At 33.5% G+C, this 25,461-nt stretch overlaps 3 protein-coding genes across 3 annotated transcripts in view; 1 reads left to right on the forward strand and 2 right to left on the reverse strand.

Moving 5' to 3' along the window:
- Positions 1 to 336: 336 nt before the first annotated feature.
- LOC111047584 lies at positions 337 to 3,703 on the reverse strand. Its single transcript, XM_022333374.2, has 2 exons — positions 3,367 to 3,703; positions 337 to 1,948 (listed from the first exon to the last, which is right to left on the reverse strand). Exons 1-2 carry the CDS (start codon positions 3,518 to 3,520, stop codon positions 1,398 to 1,400), a joined length of 705 nt encoding a protein of 234 aa, XP_022189066.2. The 5' UTR covers positions 3,521 to 3,703; the 3' UTR covers positions 337 to 1,397.
- Positions 3,704 to 4,684: 981 nt separating this feature from the next.
- On the reverse strand, positions 4,685 to 10,109 carry LOC111047582. Its single transcript, XM_022333370.2, has 3 exons — positions 9,656 to 10,109; positions 8,013 to 8,166; positions 4,685 to 5,289 (listed from the first exon to the last, which is right to left on the reverse strand). The coding sequence occupies exons 1-3, from the start codon at positions 9,837 to 9,839 to the stop codon at positions 4,965 to 4,967; spliced, it is 663 nt and encodes a 220-aa protein (XP_022189062.2). The 5' UTR covers positions 9,840 to 10,109; the 3' UTR covers positions 4,685 to 4,964.
- Positions 10,110 to 12,817: 2,708 nt separating this feature from the next.
- Positions 12,818 to 25,461, forward strand: part of LOC111047583 — a 78,955-nt gene continuing 66,311 nt past the window's right edge. Inside the window, exon 1 of the mRNA XM_039435080.1 lies at positions 12,818 to 13,038. The gene's annotated coding sequence lies outside the window, so the exon portion shown is untranslated. The remainder of the gene's footprint in view (positions 13,039 to 25,461) is intronic.

Genomic DNA, 25,461 nt, shown 5'->3' on the forward strand with positions numbered 1-25,461 from the left:
AATAGATAATAGGTATGAAAATACATATTATTTATACCAATAAATAAAAGATATAAAAATACTTTAGTAGCCTATATAAGTTACTCGTAGGCTATGATGTAAATTTCTAAAAATATGGATCGATTTATTACCATTATGTGATTATGTACTTCATGTTAAATAATTTATATTTCAAGTGATCTTGGACCTGATTGAAATATTTCAATCTATAACATGACAAATAATCTATAGACAAAAAGAATAAAAATTAATGGAAATAGAATTTTCAAACTTAGATTGAAAATATAAGTTTTACATGCTATATTAGTGGATTCAGGAGTTATTAATGATTCCCAGTTAACAACAATAAATATGAACTATTTATTTTTACAATGACGTTTATAGATTATATAATACTAACATCTACAACGTTTTCATTAAAACTTAATCAGTCATTCATGTAAAAAATTATTATTTGAAAACAAGGTGTAAAATAGCTATTCCTAGTTCAAAGACCAGGCAACATCAAGAATATGGAAACATTATTTATGCTTCCTACATCATCAACAAATCATTAAACGAGTAGAAACTTTTTGCTCCCTATCAAAATATTTATTTGGCCTATATTCAAATTATATTGGCCTATACTATAAAGAAATATTTATTCCTACCTATGACAAGATTATTTACTATATTTACATTTCCGGTAGGTAGATAGTAGACAAAAATTCAAATTATAACATCATAATATGACAGGAGTTTGAAAAATGTTTCCTTGCAAACTGATTATATTATTTCTATTATCTAAAAGCCACCTTCTTCAGAAAGAGATAGTGCTAGTGAGAATGTGACTTCAGAATATAAATAATTCATCATAGCAATCCTCTCGATAAACTCGATTCTGTAATTCATGGTATCAAACAAATAAGGAGAACTAATTAACATTGGAAGGAATGTACAATGGCACAAAACATTAAATTTTAGTCTATTCCAAGAGGTTATTAACATTTCTTTGCGGTAAGTGAAGAATACTTTGAACATTGATTGAATTTAACAATGTCTTGTTCCAATATCGGTTATAGATCCTCGTACTATAAGGGCCTGGAGGCCCTGAACACAAAGTGAGCGATCCGCGATCAAAAGGATTACCTACGTAGATACCTATTACCTATAATTGATAAGCTCTGTCTAGACACTTAGACCCGGTTAAATTTTAACCCTGATTAATTTCATGAGAACCAATCAGAGAAGGCATTTTTGGAAAGACGGCTTCTCTGATTGGTTCTCGTGGAATTAATCACGATTAAAATGTAACCGGCTTTTGTGTAATCGGCACTTAGTGCTCTCAATATTATAATCACAGAGGAAAAAGGATTCTTTGTCTGTGATTTAATCTATTGTTGGTGATAAACAGAGTTTCACAAATACGCGGTAGTATATTCGGAAGGCCCTGGACCAGGACCCGCAGAGTTTGTGTTACTATAATTCTCCTGACTTTGCAGTTTATTCTTCAACAACGTGATAACTTCCCCCTTGAACTCCAGACTTTTCAAAGTAGTCAACTGTTTCATCATGGGTAGCAGACTTTTCAAATACAAAAGATCAGGGTCGTTGTTATTGTTGATTAGTTTCTCGAGGTGTTTTATGTATAGAGCGTCGATTTTCTCAACGTTCATAGATGGCCGCTTTTTCGCTAGCTTGGCGGAAGATGGCGACGCGGCGGGAGATTTGAAATTGACTAGATCGGCCGCTTCGCCGCTCGCGAACTGCGCGATATCGAATTCAGCTTCGGTGGTGTTGGTTTGCGATTCGCTGGGCCGCATGAAACCGTCCAGGAACCGCAAAGAATCGAAGTAGGGCCACTTGATGTGTTTGGGCGACCCATCTCCAGCGATTGATGGCTTTGAGTTCCGCTTCTCCCGCGCATAATTACTCCTCAGGTTGTGCCATTTGCTTTTAACGACCGCTTCTGCAATGAAAAAGTGACGAAAATATTATTATTATTGAGAGAGTCATGAGTCTAGAAATTAAAATAATTGAGTTTATAAAAATATTTTTATAATTTAATTTGAAGAGCAATGAGCACATCATTTTTAAGGTACAGTATGTTCAAAACTGATGAATAATACAAGGCTAACTCATAAGATCAATATTGTACTATTTAATATCAAAATCTTAATTAAAGTTCATTTTAGTTCAACGACGGAGTAAAGAGCATCTTGATGAGAGAGCATCTCACCAGAGAAGGGTCCCTTCTTCTGTGCTACAGCACAATCATTTAATAGAGATTCAGCAGAATAATTCCAAGATTTTCAAAACAATACTTTATTTAACCATTTAATACAATATCACATGAAACCACATGGCATTAGAGCATTGCTCTTGTGATGTGTATGGAAAGTCTTTCAGCATAAATAATGATTACAATGGGAAATGAATGGATATCGATAATATTATTTCAATCATCCTCCAAGTGTTCTCATTCCCGCAATCAATGTGTTCTCTTTCATTATTATAATATTCCAATAAACAACTAACATAATTATATTATTCTACTTGATTCGTGAATTTGACAATAATTTTTAAAGTGGGTCACTGGATTATTTTTTACAAAAAGTGCAAAATTACAAAAAATCTAGAGACTTTCCATTGAAAAATTGTCATAGAAATCGAGACTCCATTGAAAATTTGTCATAGAAATTCAAATATATCTCCATGGAAAAATGTATACCTTTTTTGTTAGGGCTACTCTTAATTATCAAGAAATAAAAATGAAGAATAATAATCTAAATACCCTTTTTTTATTTCTTACTCATACCAACATGTTTTATTCTTGAAAATGACGTAGTATAACTGTTGAAACATATGAGTGAAAAAGTTGAAAAAATGGCATTTATATATTTATTCTTTATTTTTATTCCTTGATAAGAAATTAATGTTTCAATTTATTATTCAAAATGTTGCCAAGTGAAAAACAATACGGTATTGTTTTTTTTTACAAAAATAATTGTAACTAATGTCCCATTTTTTTATGATTAACTTAGGGTGATTCATAGGGTTACTGACATTAAACTTTATTTGAACCAATATTAAAAGGTTAATGACTTCATAACTTGTAGGTGAAAAAATATCAGAATAATCATTTTGGCGCTAAAAAAGCCAGAGTACAAATTTCACACCTGTGATGACTACACGTGGACTCGTGAGCAGTTCCGTGACTCCTACTACACCATACCATTGAAACCATGACTCACCATCACCAGCTCTAGCTGATGCCTCTTTGGCAAAACTTACTGTATTGTTATCATTGCTATTTTTCAAGGTCATGAATAACTTGTTAATAAATTTCAGAGATCGCATGAGGGATGAACTCAACTTACAACTTACCTTCACAGTTCAATTCATTGGCAATTCCCTTCCAAATACGTCCCATATGCTCACGATCTCGATGCTTCGGATCGCGTGCGTCAAATATTTCATAATGATTTTGCACTATCAGAATCAACCGTTCAACATCGATATCTGAGACCGTGTTTACCATTTTGAATCAACCGCAATTGACTCTACAGACTTTAGTCAAAATAGACAATCAAAGACTGATCGACTCAGCAAATCACAAATGTAGATGACTCAGTACCGCTTGACGGCTTGGAATCCGAAGGCGATAAAGAACCTCTATTCAGACTCACAACATGGCCGACAACGATTACGACTCGACTCGACTGAAATTCCTGTTCTTGAACGAAAACAAGAAAGCTGAGACCATCGACCTGCCATCTAGCGGGCAGTTCTAGTACTAGCCAAGCCTCAGCTGTAAGCTTACACCACCTAGCAGTCAAAGCTTGTACTAGCACTACCTCCTTGTTTACGGAGGTAGTGGTACTATAGTGAGGCTCACGTTATAATGACAGTGGATAAAGATAGGAGAATAGCGATGCCGATTCTCTGCATAAATTAATTATATTTCTACACTGTCAAAAACATAATTGGCATCGTTGTGGACCTAGAGAAGGATAGTACCACCGGCTTTGTCGAATAATAGACAAGGATAGCAATTTCAAAGTTGAGCAAATACTGTCATTATAACGTGGACCTCACTTTAGCACTACCCCCTTGTTTACGGAGGTAGTGGTACTAATCCAGTCAAATGGTGATTTTTCAAGTGTCAAAAGTTAGTAGTGTTTGAAATTTTTATCCTTGAGGTGTCCTTATAAGCGCCTCCCCACTAGGAAATTAATGAAGTTGATATTGATTTGATTGGTTAGGGAAGCCTTGAGAAGTTATATGAAAAGTTATAAAATATTTTGGCTGTAGGAAATGATTTTCTATTTTTACTAGTATTCCCCCCCTCCCTTTATTAAATTTCAAAATTTCTATGGAATCTTGTTCAGAATTATTTGTACTTTTACATCATTACTATAATCCTCCAAGTTATATAAGTTGTATAGAGTGAAAGGAAAGTAGTGAGTTTCCAGAATTTTTAAAAAAACACTTGACAAATACCACTTTTTTTTAATTTCTAGTTCCAAAACCAGAAATCACAGAATCATGCATGACCACTCAATTTATTAGGAATTTCTGAGAATTTGGAGAATGTCCATATCTTCTTAAAAAATAGGTATCTAATCTGAAAGATGGAATAAAGAAAAAAACGTAAACATGAGAAATAATTTATTGTATTACTCTAAAAAATAAACTCGCTCCCTGTTACGCAATGGTAAGCTTTATTTAATAAAATATGTGATACAACATAGAAAATAATAGTACGGTATACAAAAAACTAAAAAATTAACAAGTTGTACTACCATAGAGAAAGCATAAGCTCCATGAATGCTTTTTCTATTATATTACTGTACTACTTGACTACTTCTTCGATTTTTGAATAGTCTTATACAATACAGTCTTTATACTTAAAATCTGGAATGCGTAGAAAATTTGGCCGTTTTCTGATCGTATTTACAACTAGGTGTTCTTTCTACACAATATCAATGTTTACTGTAGGACTGCAGAAGTTGCAGAAACTTAATCTGAAAGTGCATTTTGTCATTTTGATTCAACCTTTTCACAGCGGGTAGTTGGGATAGCAAGAACATCTCATCGGGATCAGCATTTTCAAGTCGAGGAGCAGACTGTACCGGTATGTAGGAATCTTTCGTCCTTCCATTCTCTAACTGATCATGTTTTCGTTTTCTTGACAAACGCGAATTTTCCACAGTAACAGCTGGCTCTAAATTATTATCGAGTACAATCATTTCTCCTTCAAGCATAGACTCAGAATGATCTTCGTCGAGTCCACTCGTATTTTCTGCCCTGAAAAATAATGAAAATCCATTAATAAATAAATTGATTATTTCGTCATGACAGAATAATAGTAAACATGAAATTTCCAAACATCTCAAAAAAGACGGATCTAATTAAATGACCAAATCAAACCCAATTTTCGTGAACATTTTGGTCATACATTCCAACCATTGGAAAACAGACCCCTGGTGTCAGACTAATGATGAAGCTCCCCCTTAGGAGTGAATAGAAATAATGCATCTCTCATTTTCCATCAAAAAGTATTTGTCTTTTGAATATTACCTTGAAAACACAGTGTCTAAACTACAATCAGTAGCGCCATTTCACCAAACTGTTGGGGGGGGGGTGAAAACCATGTGTTATGAGGGGGGGGGAAGGAATACCCCAAAGGATAGAGGGTCCTTCGTTCTCCCCCATAAATTTTAGATTCGAAGATATTATTATATGCTTCATTTTTCCAGTCTTATACAAATGTGGTTGAAGTATCAATACAAACATATACATTATTAGTTATTAAATAAATCATGAAATATTTATTAGAAATATAAGCCTAAAGAGAGACCCTTAAGTAGGAATACACTGAAACAGATTTCTTAAAAATCATGGAAACATATAATTTTTCGTATTGAATGAAAAAGACTAAGAAATTGTCAAAAAACCACTGATTTATTGATAACTAGCCGTCAGGCTCGCTTCGCTCGCCATATCCGTCTAGCCAGGGGGCTCCGCCCCCTGGACCCCCGACTGGATCGTCCAAGGATGAGATCAGCAGGCTCGCTTCGCTCGCCTGCATTTTTCATTTGGGCATTTTTATCATATGTTAGGACAATCCAGTCGGGGGTCCAGACTAAACGGCTGGCTAAACGGATATGGCGAGCGAAGCGAGCCTGACTGCTAGTAAAATATAATATTCCCAGGATTGAAGTAACAGTGCCCAATCAATTTTTCCGCGATAAATGCATTTAAATCTTCAACTTGGTGCCAACCTAACAAAGTCAACTCAACTTAATGTCAACTTGACAAAATTATTAATTTAGTTGGCAGTTAACAACTGTTTCGAAGAGGTACTCTATCTAGATTATAGTTCTATAGTAACATATGATACGGAAATTTCAATTATAATTAAGAGATTGGGAGAAGAAGAATATACATGCTGAAAGACGAACTTCAAACCCTTAAAAACAACCCTTACAGTTAAAATATTGCCAAAAGATTTCTTAGTGCGCCTCTAAAGGGCCAACTGAACATACCTACCAAATTTGAACGTTTTTGGTCCGGTAGATTTTTAGTTATGCGAGTGAGTGAGTGAGTGAGTGAGTGAGTGAGTCAGTCAGTCAGTGAGTGAGTGCCATTTCGCTTTTATATATATATAGATAATTAGAAAGACCGGTTTCGTTTATTACACCATTGTCAATCTCTGATAAACTCTTTCTAATTATTATCAATAAATCAGAGGTTTTTTTGACAATTTCTTAGTCTTTTTCATTCAATATGAATAATTACCACAATATCAACTTCTCAACTACACAAAAATATAATTTTTCTTTTACAATGACAATTTCAACAATTTCATTAGGGATCATATTCTAATTGGAAAATAACTTTCAGTTGAAAAGCTAAAGAAGCATTAACCTGTTCCCATAATTCTCACCAACTCTGTGTACATACATTTTTAATTGTCTGATTGTGCCCTTTATTTTGCTCTCACTGTGACATTTTGCAACTTGTTAATTCTCACATTGAAATTTATGCAATAACTCACTTATTGTGCCCTCATCAATAATTGTACCCATTCTATATTTAAACTTCAACTACACCACAGAGAAATATATATTCTTTATGATTCCATATGAGCCATACTTTCAAGGCAATTTTGGTACATTGTTGATACTGTAGAAGGAATTATACTAATGCTGTTTAAAAAAAGTATTAAATCTGTATGAGTAATATAAGTATTAAATAAGTAATAAAGTATTAAATCAGATTCTAAGGATTCGTGTAGATAGACCCGCATTTTCATTACTTATCTGATCCTTGGGAGGAGGGGGGGCTAGGCCCCCCTCTGCCACCCCTAAATGGCGCCTCTGACTACAATAGATTGAAAATTATAACCATTACAATATAATATCCCGTAGTACGTTTGCGGAGGTTACTCTTATGGAGCCTCCTCCTGTCACATGACTCATTCAACATGGACATTTTCAACAACTCCCACTCCACCTCCTCCTGTCACATGTAAAGTACATGATAAGTATACTGTGCTCTACTTTAAATGGTTTTGTTGTGAGTTTTTTTGGTTGATTAACTTTAATTTCTTAATAAACGTAAAAATGTTATTTTTGTTAATGAGCTAAAGTGAACATTTGAGTCGATGGAGATACTGGTTAGGTTATTTATGTTTTAAAACTTTGATATAACGCTAATATAATGTGATATAAATGTGAATGTTTTGAAAATGTGATATAACGCTTGTCTTCATTAATATATCTGGTTATAATAATAATTGTATATAACTTCGAATGGCTTTCCATTCATGTTGTCTTTACCTGGGTTGTATATTATGTATATGCATGAATAAAAAATAAATTAATTAAATAATTCAAATCAAATAATTAAATGGGTTAATTGAGAAGGTTAGCTGAGAAGGGGAGGAGGGTATACATTAATAATATACCCTTGTATATTACATAATATGCATCGATCAACTTAAAAATAGCAACTGTATCACTTACTTTCTCTGATTAAAAACTGGTAAGAGAAAGCTCAGTTGTTTGTGATGGACGTAACGTTTTTTCTTGGCATTTCCATCAGCGTTTTTGCTTTCTTCCTTCAGTGACTTTTGATAACTATCCTTCATACTCTTCCATCGCTTTTGAACATCCTTTGCTGCAACATTTATAACACAAATACTCAACTAAATAAAATCACTTCACTTATATGGGCTACTTTATTCAAATTAATAAGAAAAAATAGGTAACAACTTTCAGTTCCCTTTTATTAAAAACTTTAAAATATTTAAACGACTAGTTTCAACAATTGGTCATTTTCAATTTGAAATGTTGGGTTTTGGGTACCTACTACAAGTTTTATATTGTTTTTATTAATTTCAACGAAATACTACAAATTGTTATATAAAACTAAATCTAAAAGTGTATTGAATTATAAAAACGACTAGTTTTGAACATATTGGTGATTTTCAAGTTGAAATGTTGGGTACTACAGGTTTTTATATTGTTTTTTCATTAATTTCAACGAAATACTACAAATTGTTATATAAAACTAAATCTAAAAGTGTATTGAATTATAATCTTTTCTTTAGAGGCCTACAGTCAAAATCAGTTGTAGCCTAATGATGATTAATTTGTTCAAGTATTTGGAAACTGAAAACGCCATTATATCGCTCTCTTCTCTTTTAGGTTCTACTTGGACTCTCAACTACTATTTCCAAAAAATCTTCAGCTTATTGAAACACACTTATACATACCGTAGAAAATTATAACAGCCTATACTTTGTGGAATAATAGAAAGATTTGGTAAATAATTTTAGAAGAGATCGAACTCTCCTCATTGTGTGAAAAAATAGATGAAAGCAAACCCCGAAGAGGAAGACAGGTGAAGAAGAAAGGAGGAGGAGGTGGAGGAGAAGAAGAAAGGAAGAGGAGGAGCAGATGGTGGTGGAGGAGGAGGAGGATTGTAGGAGGTGGATGAGTAGGTGTAGGAGAAGGAGAAGTAGGAAGAGTAGGAGGAGGAGTAGGAGGAATAGGATGAGGAGGAGGAGGAGTAGGGAGTAGTAGGAGGAGGAGGTGCTGAAGAAGAAGAAGAATATGATGATGATGTTTAGATATTTGAATCAAACCGAGATCACATCGATACGTTTGGTATCAGAAACCACTGTTTTGACACGCGTATCTTATCGTATTGGGTGACTCTGTACCGTCTATAGGCAAGACAGATTAGATAATACATGTAGTATATTACTATATACAATATTATAGCATTCTTCCCTCTATGCAGAAACCTATTCCACAAATAATGGAATATTGTAAAAAGCAGTGACGTCATTCTGTATCATGAGTAGTTCGGCCAGAGATGTTCCCATCAATGGTGTATGGGTAGGGAAGGGGCAGAAAAGTAAGAACTAAGAACTCAGGTCAGGAACTCAGGAAGTAACCAAGTAACCCAGAAGGCCAGTACCCCAGACCCAGTAGGCCAGAACTCTGACTCTGGAGATAGGACTCATAGGAGAGTAGTTTACTCAACTAGCCAAAAAAATTTATTGCTACTTTATCTTCTTATTCAAATTTTTAAATTTGCTTTTAAACAACTACCGGTATTCGACTTCTCATTATGAATTAATGACCAAGTTATGACTTACCAATACTCTCTTTAGTTTCTTTGTCCATATCGTCCCATTGTTCCCCCACCACGTTCATGGCTATACTCATCCACGCGTTCCTCCTTAATTTCTGATTCCTGTAATCCGGATCGTCGTAGTCATAAACACACGGGTAACGCTGAACTTCCGAAATTATCATTTCACTATCTAGCATGTCCATCATTTTGTCTTCACTCAGCTCAAATAGAGAGAGAGAGAGAGAGTGATGGGTTTCACTCTATCGCACCTACTCTAACTGCAATCTACTCTTTATCTTACTCTATCCCTCTAACTCTACTCTTAATCTTACTCTATCACTTTCTCTCTCTTTCTCTACAGTGTTAGTTTTGTTACAGCAACTGACAAAACAACACAGCAAAACAAGGAGCGAGACAAAAAACAAAATGGCGAGAGAGTAGACCGCGTGTTAACTGCCGCCCAGCTGGCATGGAACTGAGCGTGAAAACAAGCTTCGAAAATAGTCAGCCTGTAGTGGCTACCAGCTGGTGACCTTGTATTGATCTTGATGACGCGGCCGCTCTAGAGCGGGAGAACACGCTTGTGCTATCTACAGCTACTCGTAGTTGTTTCATTATTTCTTTTCTTGATGATGCGTTCGCGCGTTGAAAAAAACGCTCGTTTAGCAATCAATCAACTTTATTCAATATCTACGACAAATTTCACAACAAGACGGGTCGCTTTAGAAGTTGTCAGGTCGTTTGGCTACATTGGTCACATTAAATCACTTCACTTATATGAACTACTTGATTCAAATAAAACAATATAACAACTTTTAGTACCCTTCCATTAAAAACTCAAAAATATTTCAAGGGCTAGTTTCGATCATTGGTCATTTTCAAGTTAAAATCTAAAAAATAAACAAGTTGAGTATTATCTTCACATTTTTTTGAAAAACGTGACATTTTTTGAGAAGCTTGTTTATGAGTTGAGTACTATCAACTTGTCTTTTTTTGCATTTTAACTTGAAAATAACCGATGGTCGAAACTAGTCATTGAAATATCTTAAGTTTATCTATAAAGTTTTTAATAAAAGGGTAGGTCTACTAAAAGTTGTTATATTGTTTTATTTAATTGGTCACATTTTATGAATAACTAAGGCCCGTATGCAGATGCTCGATTTTAACTGCATCTAGTCCATCAGTTGTTAAAACAATAAAGCCAGTAAAGGCCGTTTAAACTGGTTCAAAAGTGAACACCCAAATTCACGCGTTTAAACTAGCAATATGCGTAAACGGGATGAGTAGTGAACCAGTATTTCAAATTATTTGAAATAATATTCTACAAAATAGTACAGATATTATATTTTGGGTTTATTTTGAAGATAATAGTAGATAGTCTACAGGATTAGGATTAGGATTTTCGTTTAATAATAATTGATAGTAGACAGTTGACAAAAATAATCAAGACATAACTGTATTCTTCAATGTATTCAGAGGCTTTATAAATGTATTGAGTTCCCAAATTTTTAAACTGTCAGCATCCCTCATAAATTTCATCAATGCTTCCCTTTCAACCAATGCTGACTGTTTCAATGAATCTCAAAAAATAAAATTTCAAAGAGCGTGGAAAATAATTTGTTATTGCTTCCCTGTTGCACAAAAACATGTTAAAGTTTAATCATGATTGAATTCCCCGAGAACCAATCGGGAGAGGGTTTTTTTTTCTTAGGAGGGTTCGATTGGCTCTCGTGGAATCTAATCACATTTAAAATTTAACAGGCCTCTGTGCCTAAATATTCATTTCTGCTATACGTCTTTGAACTCTTAATACTCACCAAATCAGATCAATGTCAAAATTATCATTGTTTACCAAACTTTTTGGTCCTGAATTCTGATTGGATATATGAGGTATCAAGTCAGCCAACTCATATTGTTGTTGTGCTTCAATAAAGCCCTTTATTTTCAACTAAACGATCAATTCGTTCTATTCAGCATACCGGTTTAAACGGCGTTCAAGTTTAAACGCGTTTACTCTGGACGCAGTTAAATCCGAGCATCTGCATACCGCCCTAACTCTAATGTTTGTAGAACGGTATCGAGAATTTCAACATTTTTTACTGCAAACATTTACTCTCGCATTTGCTTCTCATTGAATTTTAATAAGTTTGGAATCGAAATAGGTACTGAAAGTTATAAAAATTGTATTGTGATACAGTATTTATTAATATATTATTATATAATTTATTACGTGACGAATTGAAAAATATGATATGGGGAAGATGGATGAAGTTTACGAGGTAAACTTCGGATTTCAATACAGCAATGAGAGACCAACAATGTATTATATATGTGATCGAATCAAATGAAATTATTTATTATAGCTCACTTTATTTAAGATTGTAAAAAATCCGAATCCAATCTATTATTATCAGCAGTGCATGTTTTTGACAGTATGCACCGGTACGCCGTATACTATAACTTGTATACTTTCAATCTTCTATCTTGTCAAACGAAAGTATTCTGAATAAAGGACTCTGAAACGTCCTTTTTAAGACTAGATTTTTAATGTCTTCTCAGGAATGGACCGCTCTTGTCACTTCACTCACAGGAACAATTATTTTATTAGAGGAAGAATAGTTTTACTTTCAGTTTAATAATGGGATATAATTATGTTGCCATCCATTCTAAATAATTTCTTTAGTGACAGTAGGTATTTACGTCCCTACAGCACTCCTTTTTCCCAAATCCTACACACAGTATTTGTGGATGAAACTTTGAAAGTGCAATACATGTTTTTGGTATTGTAGACTAGGTATTTTTCAAATAATGATGAAAGTTATCAACAACTATTATCTCCAATACAATCATATTTTACTGTGTACAAATGTTATTCTTCATCAGAAAGCTGAAAACAAAATGTTACTGTACAGCATATCTGCAGTATCTCAAATGAGTCCCAGATGATTCAGATTCAACGTTTGACAATATTGTTATCAGTTAACGTCAACAGATAAAAATAGGCACCAAGACTCGATAAAGCCTTGCTCTTCCACATGGTACAACAAGTTACAAGGAGTGGAAAGAAAATTTCCCAGAGGGAAGATTAATACTTGTGCAACTGAGTCGCAGAGGTAATTTTTCACTTCTGAAGGGAAATTTTCAGTTTGAAAAGGCGCGCGTTTCGCACTTTCAACTCCGAGCTCAGAGCTGCGCTCCATTCAACGTGGTAGAATTAGTACATAAACTGAACAGAGACGGTGAACTGTGAACATCCACCTTACTTTTTGAGGATTCCGTTGAATAAGCGAAAACGCGCCGGTAAAAATGGTGTAGCCTAATGTTGTACAATCGAAAATGTGCTGAACAGCTGTGTCAAGTGAAAAAGAAGGTGCACTGTATTGTTCAACAGGTTTATTATTTAGAGTGAGTAGAACACAATTATTTTCTCATTCTTACAGGTTTGATATTCCATAATCATGAACTTATTCCAATTCAAAAATGTATTACCGCATAGAAACTTGAATTGAAACCAAAATTCGTTAACACATTGAAAACCTAAAATTTTTCTCTGTAAAGCCGTGTCCACACTGAACAAATGTTCGACATACATGTTCGGCAAACATGTTTGTTGAGGAGCTCAGGGACAAACATTTTAAAAAAGTTTGGACAGTCGTTGTATGCGAGACAAAAATTACTGTTTTTCCAGACGTTTTCAGCTGTAAAACATAAAACCTGTTCTTCCCACTTACAAATATTTTGCTTGGTGACGCGTCTACACTGGCCACGGGCAAACATTGTTTGTCAAACATAATAAAATTTGCCCAAACTTTTTCAACAAACATGTTTGTCGAACATTTGTTTAGTGTGGTCACAGCTTTATGAGCATTGATTTTGAATATGAAATGATTATGTTATTGGGTTGGACAAAATCTATATTTTTCTCATGCGACCAGTTACTCTTTAATTTTTATCAGTTACTCCTATAATAAATTAAGTATTTGATCACCGAAAGAAGGTTTAGTTTTGTATTCCACTATGATAGCATAGTCGATAATAATTCATTTTGGTCTTATCTTCAGTGAAAATATCTGTTTCAAGTATAGAAATGATAAATAATGTCTAGCTGAAGATCTAAAATGAAAATACTATAACTGAGGTGGCCACACATTGAGAATATTATAGTAACAAGAATTTGTTCTGTTTTAGGAGTCATTTTTGAGCGGTATGTTAATCTCTGTTTTGATAAGAGTGAACGAATCACACATTTGAAAAAGAGTTTAGAATTACAAAGGAACACACAATTTCAAAATGTGAAAGTATATTATAATTGTATTGAAAGTAACGCTCAATAACAGTTGTTACATTCAATAAAGCAATCAGCTCTCGAAAATATCTTTGAAGACTCAGCTCATACTTAAAATCTGAAAGTCATACTCAACTCAAAATAGCTTTTATTGTTCAACTGTTTTTATTATTCTAAACACGAGTATTTCCATCTCTTCTAATCTTAACTTGTTTTGAAAGTGAGAAATTTAGTGGTGTGATATGATTGTATGCTTGACTTTAAGTTATATTATGAAGCGGAGCGCTTATAGTTTTTGATGTGTATGTAGCCTACATTTTGAAACCACTCATTCATAAAAATCCGAAACTTGACAAATGAATCAATCAATTCAATTGGTTCTTTAAATTTTCCAGTCAGACCTACTGTATTCATGAATTCATGTTTTAGAGGGAACGTGTAACCATTCGTTATTCTTATTTCAAGTACATATGCGATAATATTCAAAATACTGTAATTTTATTGAGAATATTTGCTGGCTCAATACAGGTCACAGGAAGCGAGCGATATCTTAGTAAGTGATAAGGTGATACGGGTGGACCGATTGGCTGACAAGCTGTTCGTAATTTGTAGGCCCACCATGCTCATGAATATTATGTTTATTCATGATTCATGACTGAACTTACTTGACTGAACGTACAGTACTTATAATTTACTTTGAGAAACAGTAGAGCTTCTGCAAGAGAAAATTATTACAACTTTCGATTCCTCAGTTCTACTGTTGAATAGTAACAGTACCCATCAAGAGTATTAACTTTCACTTGCCATTTCAATTCGCGCTTTAATTGTTTCCATTCATCTGCAGCTTGTTTCAAGTGTCATTCATTCATTGACCTTGAATCAGCTCCGATCTTCTATCAAATTTTATTGGAATATAACATATTCCTCTCTCTCTGAGCAGTTTAGAATTGAATTGGAAGATGTCTCAAACTATAATAGTATATTTCGCACCTAGGGCCGAAAATGAGACTTTTCTGGCTCGAAATCGGTTTTCAAGTCCGAGGCCGTAGGCCGAGGACTAGAAAAGATTGAGAGCCGGAAAAACATTTTTGCCCATGGTGAGAACGTTATTTTTCGCCACACAGAAAAATAAACAATATAATATATATGAGAATAATTGTCTATTATAAGCACTTCCGAAAGCAAAAGTGGAAGGTCATAGCTCTAGCAAATCTGAGGTAATCTGAATATCAAGAAATTGTCCAAGTATTTTTATTTTTTATTCTGATTTGTCTAAATAACCTAAAAGATTATGTTGAATTATGTAAGAGGTTGAATTTATACTTTTTATTCTTCCAAATGACAATAAGATGATATTATTATAATTTTTTTAATTTATTTTTAAAACACAAATAATTAAAAGTTTTTGATCAGCTGTTTTAGCACACTTGAAATTTGGCCAATCTGAATGTCAACGGAAGTTTAGGTTAGAAGTTCTATCCTACTCTGAAAATCGAATTATTTGAATAGTTTATTTATATCTTATCTGTATTTTATTCATCCAAATAAAATGATAGGATATTATTACAGAATACTTTATTGAATTCTAGAAGCATAAAATGATTCCGTTTATCCACCATGTTCCGTGATAAACTCTTTACTAGGAGGTTTGAGGTTAGATTCTATTATACTCTGAAAATTGAATTTGAATAGTTTATAATATCTCATTTGTATTTCATTCATCCAAATGAAATGATAGTATCTTATTGCAAAAACTTTATTCAATTCAAGAAGCATAAACTGATTCCGTTTCATAAACTATTTTGTAAACACGTTCACATCAAATCAGAATCAGCTGACTTCAAGGTTATTTTACAGCCCTAGGGCCGTAAAAATTTTACCGGCCTGGTCAGAAAAAAATCACTTTCGGTCTCCATATGACGCACGTAAACCAGCTCATTACATCCAAGTGGGGCGAAATAGTATATTTCGCACCTAGGGCCGAAAATGAGACTTTTCTGGCTCGAAATCGGTTTTCAAGTCCGAGGCCGTAGGCCGAGGACTAGAAAAGATTGAGAGCCAGAAACACATTTTTGCCCATGGTGAGAACGTTATTTTTCGCCACACAGAAAAATAAACAATATAAATATGAGAATAATTTATTGTTTATTAGGCACTTCCGAAAGCAAAGGAAGGTCATAGCTCTAGCAAATCTGAGGTAATCTGAATATCAGGAAATTGTCCAAGTATTTTTATTTTTTATTCTGATTTGTCTAAATAACCTAAAAGATCATGTTCAATTATGTAAGAGGTTGAGTTTAAACTTTTTATTCTTCCAATTCACAATAAGATGATTTTATTATAAATGTTTTGATTCTTGAATAATAAACACAAATAATGAAAAATTTTTTGATCAGCTGTTTTAGCACTGAAATTTGGCGAATCTGAATGTCAACGTCAACAATGCTTGTTGTCGTTGACTTCGGAAGTTTAGGTTAGAAGTTCTATCCTACTCTGAAAATCGAATTTGAATAATTTATAATATATAAATCTATTCATCCAAATAAAATGATATTATCCTATTGCTGAATACTTATTCAACTCTAGAAGCATAAACTGATTCCGTTTCATAAACCATTTTGTAAACACGTTCACATCAAATCAGAATCAGCTGACTTCAAGGTTATTTTACAGCCCTAGGGCCGTAAAACTTTTACCGGCCTGGTCAGAAAACAGTCATTTTCGGCCTCCATATGACGCACGAAAACCAGCTCATTACATCCAAGTGGGGCGAAAACGCAATTTCATCCTCACTAGACAGGATTCTGTCAATCTCAACCTCACTAGACAAAACCATAAGGAAACAATAGCATAAGGATAACTTAAGGATAAGGATAACACAAACAATAGCATAACTTACGCTATTGTTTCTCTATGACAGAACTCTAACAATTTCATTCTCAAATAAAAAGACTAGATTGTATATAGTTCGACTACAGATTTATAAAAAATAGGATGAAATTGTTAGATGTATAGAATTGTGTCTAGTGAGGATGAAACATTGTTATAGTGAGGTCCACGTTATAACGGCAGTGGAGAAAGATAGAATAACAACGTTGCCGAACCTCTGTCTTGTCAATGCCTTCTATGAACGGTAGCTGATAAAAGTTTATGAATGTAATATTAACTGTTCATTCTCGTTTAAAATAATCTATTATATTTTATCAAGCAATAAATCATATATTTCAATAATTTCATAATGAATTTACATAATTAAGATGAAATATTTGGTTAATTGATTATTAATTCTACATTGTTGAAAGACGATCTGGAAACAGAGCAAAGCGAGAAAGAGATAGCGTTAAATAAAAATACAAGATATTGACCAACCATAGATTAATTTAAAAAATTAGTTACTGGTTTCGGTTGTTACACCATTATCAATCTCTGGAAAACTACAACTACAGGTAGGCCTATAGAGCAGCAGTATTCCTACTAACGATCGAGCACTGCTATTGGTGATATACTATGTTTGCTACAATATTTGTTAATATACTATGTACCATTCTACACTAACAGCATCTAGTTACTGTTTTGGACTTTCTGAAGTAAACATGTTTTCTAAAAAAAAGAGAAATAAACGAAAATAAGTTTCTCTTGCTGAATTTTTCTTCTCGTGAGATCAGCTGAATGATCCCACACATGCACTCTTCCACTCACTTCCATTACGGTGTCGACAGACGACAAAATTTCCAGCTGTTTTTCCAAGGAAGTATTTATCCTGTTAATGTCCTTCAGCGAGTTATCCCAGGGTTGAGACCTAGTGCAATCGAATTTTCATAAACAATAAACCTACTTTGTTCCAAATTTCGTGAGAATCGTTAGAGCCGTTTCCGAGATCCGGTCACATACAGATATATAAACATCTAAACATATAAACAGAAATTGCTCGTTTAGTATAGGATACTGCTGCTCCATAGGCCCACTTGTAGTTTTAGTTTACGAGAGATTAATAATGATGTAACAACTGACACCAGTATCTCGTTTCTTAATAAATCTGTGGTTGGAAATTATCTAGTATTTTCATTCAGTATGGATAACTACCTTCATAACTACTCAAAAAATTCTAACCTAAATATGAAAAATATATAAGTTACAATATGATACTGAACATGTGTAACTCATTGATTGAACTGATTCATAATTTCATTGAGATGAAATCATTTAACTCATTAATTCATCAACAGAACTGGAAATCTACCAAACCAAAAAAATTGAAGAAGATTCCAAACTCTCCGGACTGAATAGTAATGATATTCAGAAACTATTAGAAATTGGGAAAAATAACATTGAGGATTTCCAGGAGTTTGAATGAATTTCCCATATCTATATGATGAACGTGTTCATCAAAATATATTACAGTTAAGAGGAGATGAAAATACATCCTAAGATGGGTCAACAAGCATACAAAGGTTGGGAACAACAATACTGCAATAGATAGTACATACACATAACACATACACACACACTACTCACAACAACAATAAAAACAGCTCACCTCAATCACAGCAACTGTCTTGTAATCAGACGCATATTCTTTATGCTTCTCGGACAACACTTGTTGAAGCCATCGAATCGCGTGATAGGTTGGATTTGCTTATAAATAATAGCAAAGTTCAATAGAGGCAACAACAATAATTATTGATAGGCTTTGCGTTTCCTCTCTCCTGTGAATACTTTCCAAATTTGTCTGCTCCGTCAATGAATTGAGTTTCAAATATGGGATCGCCCAGAATTTTGATACTATTACCACAAAATTAGACGACTCTTCTATTCAGCTTCTTCTATTTTGATTTGATAAAACTAAGTACGTTTGCATTTTCTCTGCTATTACATTAACGACTGATAATACGATACCAAAGGTAATACATGTGTAATCCCTCTATTACTTCTATCTATTTCTATTGTCTTTCATGATAACCTACTGTAGTATCAGAGAAACGTTCTCCAATATTGGATGGTTTTGGAAACGTTCTAGCTAGAAAATTAGGCCTACCGTTCTTAACATGATGAAACATTCCACGGAATGATGGAAGAGTAATACAATGATAAGAAGAAGAACTTATGAGAATCACAAAAGAAAACGAGCAGATAAGTTGAAGAAGAAGTAATAAAGTAGCATGAGAGAGAAAGAAAGAGAGATATTCTATATTGGACACTTATTTAATACACCTTACATTGCCAAGTCTGACAAGACCTTTAGCAAACACTGGTAATAATTAACAAAATAGTAACACTCCTATTATGAAAAGAGAGAAACATAAGGAGGAGAAGTGTGATAAGGAAGAGAGAAATACTAAGGGGGGAAGGAGTGAGAAAGTGTGGAAGGGGAAGACAAAACGGAGCAGAAAAAGTAGAATAATTGGAAACTTACTGATCAATAATTACGACAATAGAAAAAGGTACCGTACCTCTTTCTTTACATTGAAATATCATTTAAGTACCGTACTCCACAATGGATACATTGAAATTCCTAGTACAAAAGTGGGACAATCATTCAAATTTGAGATGATAGCCAACCAGAACGCAAAACGTTACACTACAATAATTCAAATCTCCTTCTTCAATCGAATTATATAAAGTTTCTAAGTTTGACGTGACCCTTCAATTTCTTCAAGAAGTCTACTTAAGAAATATCCCAGAGTTTACAACTGAATAAACTTTACTGAATAAAATAAACTTAACCGAACTTTAAAATAATCTACGATTAACCAATGCAAATCGTAATACAATGCTCCTGACCTAGAACCAAATGAAGAGTTGGAAACTCATAAAACAAAGCAATGGGAAGTTAATGGGGCTTGGAAGATTCAAACTAGAGTGCATCAAAAGCTTACTTACCCATTATTTAACTTCGTACTATATCTTCGTTCTTCACAACCTAGTGCCAAAATTCGCATGAAATCGAACTCTTAGTACTATATCTATCCGGTACTCTATGGTTATAGTAGTTTACAGTACGAGAAGCAAACGTGAAGTTATGGCTTTCAAGAAAATAATCGTATCTACTAATTATTCTCCTTATTTCCACGAATGCTTGCAAAACTCCCATCAGAGATTCGGTACTATGGCTTCAGTAGTTCACAATGCGAGAGACAAACGAAGCTTAGGAGTTGTGGTTTTCAAGAAATTAAACGGAGCATTTTCTTTTTATCCTACTTATTTCCAAGAACGCTTGGAAAACTACCATCGGGAAATCATTTGTTGGGAACAAAATAGAGATTTATTTACTATCTGCTTCAAATATTATGTTTTCCACATAGATCTGAAATATTCTGAGACTGCGGTTTCCTAATACTGTACTACCAATTTTCTCGAGAACGTTATTTTACAAAATAAGAGTGATCAATATTTCTGTATTGAAACTGTAGTAAAAAAACACTCCTGTGAACTGAACTGACGAATTGAGTAGGAGCTGTGCTTGAGAAAAACAATTCCAACATTATCCCATCATACAGTAAAACATTAGGAAATTGATCAATGTATTGAAACTGTTGGGAAAAACACTCCTGTGAACTCAACTGGTGAATTGAGTAGGAGCTGTGTTTGAGAAAAGCAATTCCAACATGATCTCATTATACAGTAAATCATTACATGATCTCATTATGCATGATCTAATTATGTATAATTGGATAGAAAAATAAGACTGCTCAATGGGTGGTTTTTTTAGAAATATTTCATCTTCGTATTCAGTTGAACAGATTTTTGCTTTGGATATCAATTTTACTCTTCTCTAGAAATAGCATCGCTGATAACTCTTTTCACAATAATTCAAAGTATTCTCCAGATATAATGAAACTATAAACAAATATCATTATGAATCTACTTATATCCTCTATGCGTCATTGAGAGTTTCGTTCAGGATGCGAATTATAGTGAGTTTATAGTCATTTTTATTATTTATCCACTCAAGATGGGTAAATTTCCTGTATATCTTGAGTGCTTAGCTCTCAAACTCAACTCTTGAGCTCTCATCAAAATAATGCTGGTAAAGCCGACGTGTTATCTGAAAAACACCCTACGATGGAGGTTGAGGAAATACGTTGATGATAATTTCAACTTCTGTTATCAAAGCTTGGTACGGAGGTCTTCTTTGATGAAGTAAAATCAATTCATATTTGAAATACTTTCATCATTTCTTATCAGATCATTTCAAATCAGATCATTCCTCATCAAAATGTCAATTTAGTTTACATTATTAATTATTGATGAATAACATTATTCATCATTGTAATAATTACATCACATTATTCATTGCTGTTTACATTATTCTTTATCCATGAATTGATTAATATTAGAACTTTATAAAACTCATTCTCCTCTTACTGTGTTTCCGTGCATGTAGCCTATTCCTGTACCTGTATTCTTCAATGCCTGAAGCAGTGTTGTGACTAGGATATGATTTTCTTTTCAATTGATGATAATAATTGTTCATTTATCATTATCATTCATATTCTTACAGTATATATTTGAATTGAATTTTGATAAGTATCCCACTGACTAATGATGGAGACTGGAGTTTGTAATTAGGTTCTGATTGATCTAGGAGCTGCAGCATTGTCTGCCATGCGACATTGTCTTGTAAGATACATTGTCTTCGAATCACTCGTGCTCTATTTATTTATTCAGCGAAGTTTCAACTCACTGCTTCATCGCACGAATTTCGCAAACAATGAGCAAGTAACCGCGCGATAGGAGACAACGGTTCATGTTTTGTCTGCTGCTGATTAGTTTGAGAGATGAAAAATTGATTAAATGAAATTAAACAGTGCAGACTATGATGGAGGATATTTTTTGTTCTATATCACGTTTCAGTATTTTGTGATATATTTCAGTCACTTCCCTTTTTAATATTTTAAATTTACTCATATCATGTTTTTTTGTTTAATAAAATTTTATTTGAATATTACGAATCTATACTGTTACTATAGTTTCCAGTAATTAATCGCCTGTTATCTCCGAAACCAGCCTCCTAAACCAGAATTTCCGAATCATTAGAAAAAATACTATAGTTAAATACAGTATCTACATGAACCTAGAATAATCCAAACACATAATATCCAATTGGCCAACAAAGTTAATGGTGAATGAAAACAACTTGATATTGTCAAAAACACTGATTTAATGAAAGAATTTGAGATACTAGTCTCGGTTGTTTCACCATTATGCATTTTCAATCTCGAAAGTGAAATGAAAGCTTGAAAATTGAGCAGCAGTGCGGTGTGGGCATACGGTGTGTGTGTGTGTGGAGCACTATTGGTTATTAGCTGTTGACCAATGAAGGTTGAGCTCTACTGTCATTGCCACATATTATGTCTAGTCTCAGCCAATGGCAGTAGATCTCAACCTTCATTGGTCAACAGCTAATGACCTATCACAGGATATCAGTCACACTACGTTTTCATATACTGCTTCTCAATGTCTAAGCTTCAAGTTAACTAGTAATTAATAATAATTGTGTAGCAACCAAAATAAAAAATTTAAATTGTTTTAATAAATCTGTGCTGGACCATAAATCAAGTCGTTTTCAGCCAATATGGATATCTATACCACAATATCTCCTTCACAACCACATTGTTTAATATCTAATGATATGGTACCTCTTTGGGATCATAAAACCAAAACATAAATGAAAAATAAATAAAATTACTGTCTGAAATATTATCAATTGAGTGTAATATGTTTCATGAAGTTAGATTGAGTTTTCTTGTATACAGAGTTAATTCGGTAAAGAGGTTAAATTTATGTGCTTCATGTCATTTGCATAATCTACTTAAGTTTTCTTTTCTGACTTTCAGAACTTTTAAATGAAATATCATTTCTGGAAATTAGTGTCATCTACCTTTTTGTAATCATATACCTCACTATCCAACGCTTTTCTCACACTGAACATGTAATATCATATATCATGACATAGTTTTAAATACTGTTTTTCAACTTCTTCGTAATTATCAAGGGGTACGTAGATAGTTGAGTAATCAACAGTATTGACAGAAATATTGTTATCTTATCGACTATTTCCGCTGTTCCTTTATCATCCTGTCAGTCAATGTTCATTCTGACGGCAAAACTTTGAAAAAAAAATGTAGAGGATGAGGAGAAGAAGGAGAAGGAGAAGGAGGAGGAGGAGTGAGAGGATAGGGGTGAGTGGATAAGTGGAGGTGCAGAGGGAACGATGGACGAGTGATTGGGGGGAGCAGGAGTAGGAGAACTGAAATAAGGAGTAAAAGCATAATAAAAGGAAGTAAGGAGAAGGAGAAGAAGAAGAGAAGAAGAAGAGAAGAAGAAGAAGAAGAAGAAGAAGAGAAGAAGAAGAAGAAGAAGAAGAAGAAGAAGAAGAAGAGAGAAGAAGAAGAAGAAGAAGAAGAAGAAGAAGAAGAAGAAGAAGAAGAAGAAGAAGAAGAGAAGAAGAAGAAGAAGAAGAAGAAGAAGAAGAAGAAGAAGAAGAAGGAGAAGAAGAAGAAGAAGAAAAGGAGGAGAAGGATAAGGAGGAGGAAAGGAGGAGAAGGATAAGGAAGAGGAAAACGTTCTAGTTGATTTGCAATTGGCTTATGAAAGAATATTGCAGTGCTTATCGTTGCAATGTTGTATTAGAAAGTTGAAAATGAGGAAATTTATAATATAGGAAATTAAATACTCAAAGGAACCAACAGTGAAATACTTTGATAAGCCATGAAAAAACATGAAAGCCATGATAAGACCAACAACTGTTTCCTGTGCTCTTTGTAGTACACTGTTAAAACCGCTTCAACGTAGTACAATAGTTAGTTATAAGGAAATAATATTTTTCATTTATTTTTTATAAATTAACACTAAAGACCAATATCTTATATTTTATAATCCCCAACTTGGAATAGATTCTTAATAGCTGAAAAAGAAGCTGATAAGATTCTTAATATTCAGCTTATGTCTGAATTATTACTGGAAATATTCTGAAATCAGTTCAAATGGATTTCGATTTTATTGAGGTGAAATGGTGGTCATGTATTTCTGATTTCAACTGAGAATACTTATTTGTTGGAAGGAACAAGCTGATCAAATAGTCATCTTATTCAGCCAATTATATTTCTCAGACTCATCATTAATTTCAAATATGAGTATAATACCAATTTTTAAACTTGAGGGAATGGGCTGTATAGATTCAATAATCCATGATATTCAATTGAAAGCTTTTTGTATTCTCTCAATGAAGTCTTTTAATAGTAAGAGTAAGCCAGAACAATGTTGAAATATTCAATACTAGCCGTCAGGCTCGTTTCGCTCGCCATATCCGTCTAGCAAGGTGGCTCGCTTCGTTCGCCTGCATTTTTCATTTGTAGGACGATCCAGTCGGGGGTCCAGACTAAACGAAGAATATACATGCTAAAAGACGAACTTCAAACCCTTGAAAACCACCCTTAGAGTTAAACTATTGACAAAAGATTTCTTAGTGCGCCTCTTAAACATACCTACCAAATTTGAACGTTTTTGGTCCGGTAGATTTTTAGTTCTGCGAGTGAGTGAGTGAGTGAGTCAGACAGTCAGTCAGTAAGTGCCATTTCGCTTTTACATATATAGATTGAGAATTTGAATATAATATATGAATGGATATTCAATATTCATTGAACTAGAATCACAAATGAATAAATGAATTTATTTCCTACCAAATTATGTAATATATGTGGTTACAATTAAGTATTTTAGATTAAATATGAAACAAGCTCCAAAGCATGTAGGAATGTATTAATTCCAACTGTAGCTACTGCTGACCCATTATGCCTTACATGGTAAGAAAATTCGTAGACTGCTTTGAGAAAATTATTACGCAATCAATGAAACAATTAACAGCTCTGAATTTGTCGTATGATTTTGCATAGTCTCTGAAGTATTGCATAACTATGGACTAATTCTACATAACATATATAATTTGTTTAAATAGTATTTTGGAAATTTTACCGATCACGTTTCCACATAGAGAAACAATAGCGTAAGTTTGTTTACGCTATTGTTTCTCTATGGTTTCCAGTAGTGTGATCAGATAGACGAAAAAATTAACAAGGAAAAACATTATGAAATACAGTAATAGAAAGAAAAACTGACAAAATATATGACATTCTTGAAAATTGATTTGTTCAGTGTTGTCATAAACGAATGATGAGACATTTTTATTTCAATCTTCTCCATTCTCTCAGCATTATTTCTTTCTCTATGGTTCAATCTAAGCTAGAAGCTTTCTTCAAAAACTGATGATCCAGTATACTTGTAATTTATTTTTAATTAGTTTACATGTCTACATAATATAACTTGTATTGTACTTATTATAACAATGAAAAATTAAGTGAATCGCACTAATCTTATAACAATTTAATTGAATTGATTGACAAATTTTGTACGATTTTTCAAGCAGCTGAGTTGAAGTTGAACAAAGAGAAGGAGATGTTTAACGTGCTTCACTCTACTTTTTCCAAAAATAGAGCAAGATAGAGATCAAAATCCTCTAGAGAACAGAAAAAAAGACGCTGATC

The sequence above is a fragment of the Nilaparvata lugens genome, chromosome 8 (genome assembly GCF_014356525.2).
Source record: "Nilaparvata lugens isolate BPH chromosome 8, ASM1435652v1, whole genome shotgun sequence".
NCBI classification, from domain to species: Eukaryota; Metazoa; Arthropoda; class Insecta; order Hemiptera; family Delphacidae; genus Nilaparvata; species Nilaparvata lugens.